At 42.7% G+C, this 2,838-nt stretch overlaps 1 protein-coding gene across 1 annotated transcript in view; it reads right to left on the reverse strand.

The window, feature by feature from the left end:
- LOC107098755 (B2 bradykinin receptor-like) overlaps positions 1–2,838 on the reverse strand; it is a 4,887-nt gene continuing 2,049 nt past the window's right edge. Inside the window, exon 2 of the mRNA XM_015396589.1 lies at positions 1–1,696. Coding sequence (XP_015252075.1) covers positions 718–1,696 — 979 coding nt within the window. The 3' untranslated portion in view covers positions 1–717. The remainder of the gene's footprint in view (positions 1,697–2,838) is intronic.

Below are 2,838 nucleotides of genomic sequence, written 5' to 3' on the forward strand. Positions count from 1 at the left end.
GCTCCCAGATCAGCTTCTCTCATTGGTTGATGTCCAGCAGCTAAAGTTACATTTCTCCAACTCCAGCAGCTGCTGCTTCTAAAGCCTCAGATGCCTCTATACATGGGTGTTGCGCGCTAACCACTGCGCCACCTGCCCCACTTTTTGATGTTTTTTGAAGCGTATGGCGATCTGACCTTAAATTGTTTTTTGTATGACTAAAGTCATACACACCCGTTGAAGTAGTTTAAAGTCTATTTTTCGTGCAAAACTAAAGGGATAAATGTAAATCTGCGTATTGACTATAGGCATGCTGGTCTGACAGAACAGCGGCAGCAGGAAATCCTCCACAGGCTGGCCGCAGCAGAGAGCTTTCAGCTGGGATTCCAAGCGCTGCCTCCCGGCGGTATGCTGGAGGTCTGGAGCTCCCAACAAGAACTGCAGATTATAGTGGGATTATAATCCTGATAAACAGAGGAACAGAGGATGTGTGGAGGTGGAATTTCTCACTTAAAAACAGGTTAAAACGATTTTTCCAACTAAAAAAGTAAATAAAGCCGAGCGGCTCTTTAGCTTGAAGCTACAGAACAGAGCAAATTAAAAAACAAGAGCGCTGAGCAGCAAAGCAACTGGACCACAGTTTGATCCAGAGTACAGATTTCTGCGTTTAAGTATTTTGACACCCAGAACACTTTCGGTGTGAACTGAGCATAAGGATTTCTGATCAACATTATGCCCTCAGGTGGCTTCAGTCATTTCATTAAACCCTGAGGTGCTCTCTTCTTCTCTCCCCTTGCACAGCTCCCTGATCTTCATCCTGAAGTTATTTCCAACAATGATGTAAAGAACAGGGTTGATGATGCTGTTGAGAAGGCCCAAGTAGAAGAAGATATCCAGGCAAACCCTGATGACAGTGAGGATCCTGCACCCTGTCAGGACTTTGACCCCATGTAACCACCTCAGAATCTCCATCAGTTGGTAGGGACCCCAGCAGATCAGGAAGGCCAGGAGGCAGGCCAGGACCAAGGTGGTGGCTTTATGGTCTGTTTGCTGGAGGCTGTTGGATAACCTGCGTCTGAGAGTCTTTAAAATCATGACGGTGCAAAAGGAGATGATGATGATGGGGATGATGAAGGTTAACACCACAGACATTAACCGAACTCTGAGCATGGTATCAACTGGAAAACTAAATGAACAAGTGGTAATATTATTTTTTACTGTTTTGGTTTCACTGTAGATGAAGTAGGAAATGTTTTGGAAGAAGCCCAGAGACCAAACCAGAGCACAGCCCAGTTTAGCATACAGGGGTTCTCGGATATTCATACAGGACAGTGGGTGCACCACAGCAAGATAACGATCGATGCTAACCATGACCAGCAGGTAAACACTGCAGGTATAGTTTATCCTATAAGTCTGACGGTACACTTTACACATGAAAGAGCCAAAATCCCAGTCATAGTCACGGAAAATAAGAACAGCCCAGAGGAGAATGCAGAACATCAGAACCAGGTCGGCTGCAGCCAGGTTGCTCAGGTAGATCTCTGGGACACTGCAGGGCTTCTTGTGGAGGCAGAGAACGATCAGCACAAATGAGTTTAAGATAATTCCCAGGATGGAAATCATGACGTAGACTTCCCCCCGAGAGAAGTCATCTTCATAGCTGCATGAAGACGTTTGGTTTGGGTCTCTGTGCATGAAGGTGCTGTTGGCAGGGAGGCTGCAGGGACGAGGAAGATGAAGCAGAAATGAAATATTAATGAAAGAAGAAGTTGTGCTTTCTAATGAGCAGCTTCAGATGAACAAAAATAATTTTCTAACTTATATGAATAAACTGTTTTCTTTTGTCTGAATTAAATCTTGAGTAATAAGACGGTTTGGTCTAAATTCTCACCTACTTTGCATACCCAAATGGATGAGCAAATAACTGAGGAACGGGTGAGTAGAACGCAGACCAAGCTGCATCAATTCAAACAAGACTGAAAACGCTCATAAATAATAGGTCTTTTTTGAACAGCAGTAATAAAGACATGCTTGAGAAAAGGCGTTTCTCATTGTATTACATTTGTTCTACATCATGTTAACCACAAATGTTGAAATTTCAGACCTCTAGTTCCAACAGTTACAGAGCTATGGGGCTTTGACCTTTTGGTGTCACCAGCGTTTCCAAAAATCTCCAAATGTACCAAATGCTTTTACTTTGCTTTGCTTTACTATTTGACCCATAGAATAACACTGAATCATTTTGATGGCCACAAAACATTTATGAATCGAGTATTATCCACTTTTTTTCAGAATCAGTGTATATAACAAAATGCAACATTTATACACTTAGGATAAAATAAAAATCTATAAAAGATAGTGAAACTGCTGCTTTTCAAGCTAAAATAAGCCCCAGTGCCTTTTCTGAGCTGTATTTAAAGGTGAACAACGTTTTTTTTACATTGGGCCCTTGATTTTCAGTTATTACATCATGTTGGGGATCTGAGGATATTCCGTTAGAAGGCACAAACTAAACTGTTCATAATTTATTCTTTATGGTACGCCAGCATTCAGAACATGTAAGTGAATCACTGTCCCCCAGACATCTGCGGTTATATTATTTATATTTATATCTTTTAAAACAAAGCGGTGCGTGTGTGACATCATCTGCGCGCGCCGGCTACCATTCCTCCATCCTGTCCACTGAACTACTGCTAGTTTTACTCACATGCCTGGAAGATGTCTAGTGCTACTACCTCAGATGATCTCGCTCTCGAAATGGAATTGAACGATTTAGATTAGCTAGAATGAATATATGGGGTAGAGCGTAGCCGCCTGTGACCTGGGCTGCCTGTCACAACCGCAGTCCGGCGCATGACG

The sequence above is a fragment of the Cyprinodon variegatus genome, unplaced genomic scaffold, assembly GCF_000732505.1.
Source record: "Cyprinodon variegatus isolate N-32 unplaced genomic scaffold, C_variegatus-1.0 Scaffold807, whole genome shotgun sequence".
Classification (NCBI taxonomy): domain Eukaryota; kingdom Metazoa; phylum Chordata; class Actinopteri; order Cyprinodontiformes; family Cyprinodontidae; genus Cyprinodon; species Cyprinodon variegatus.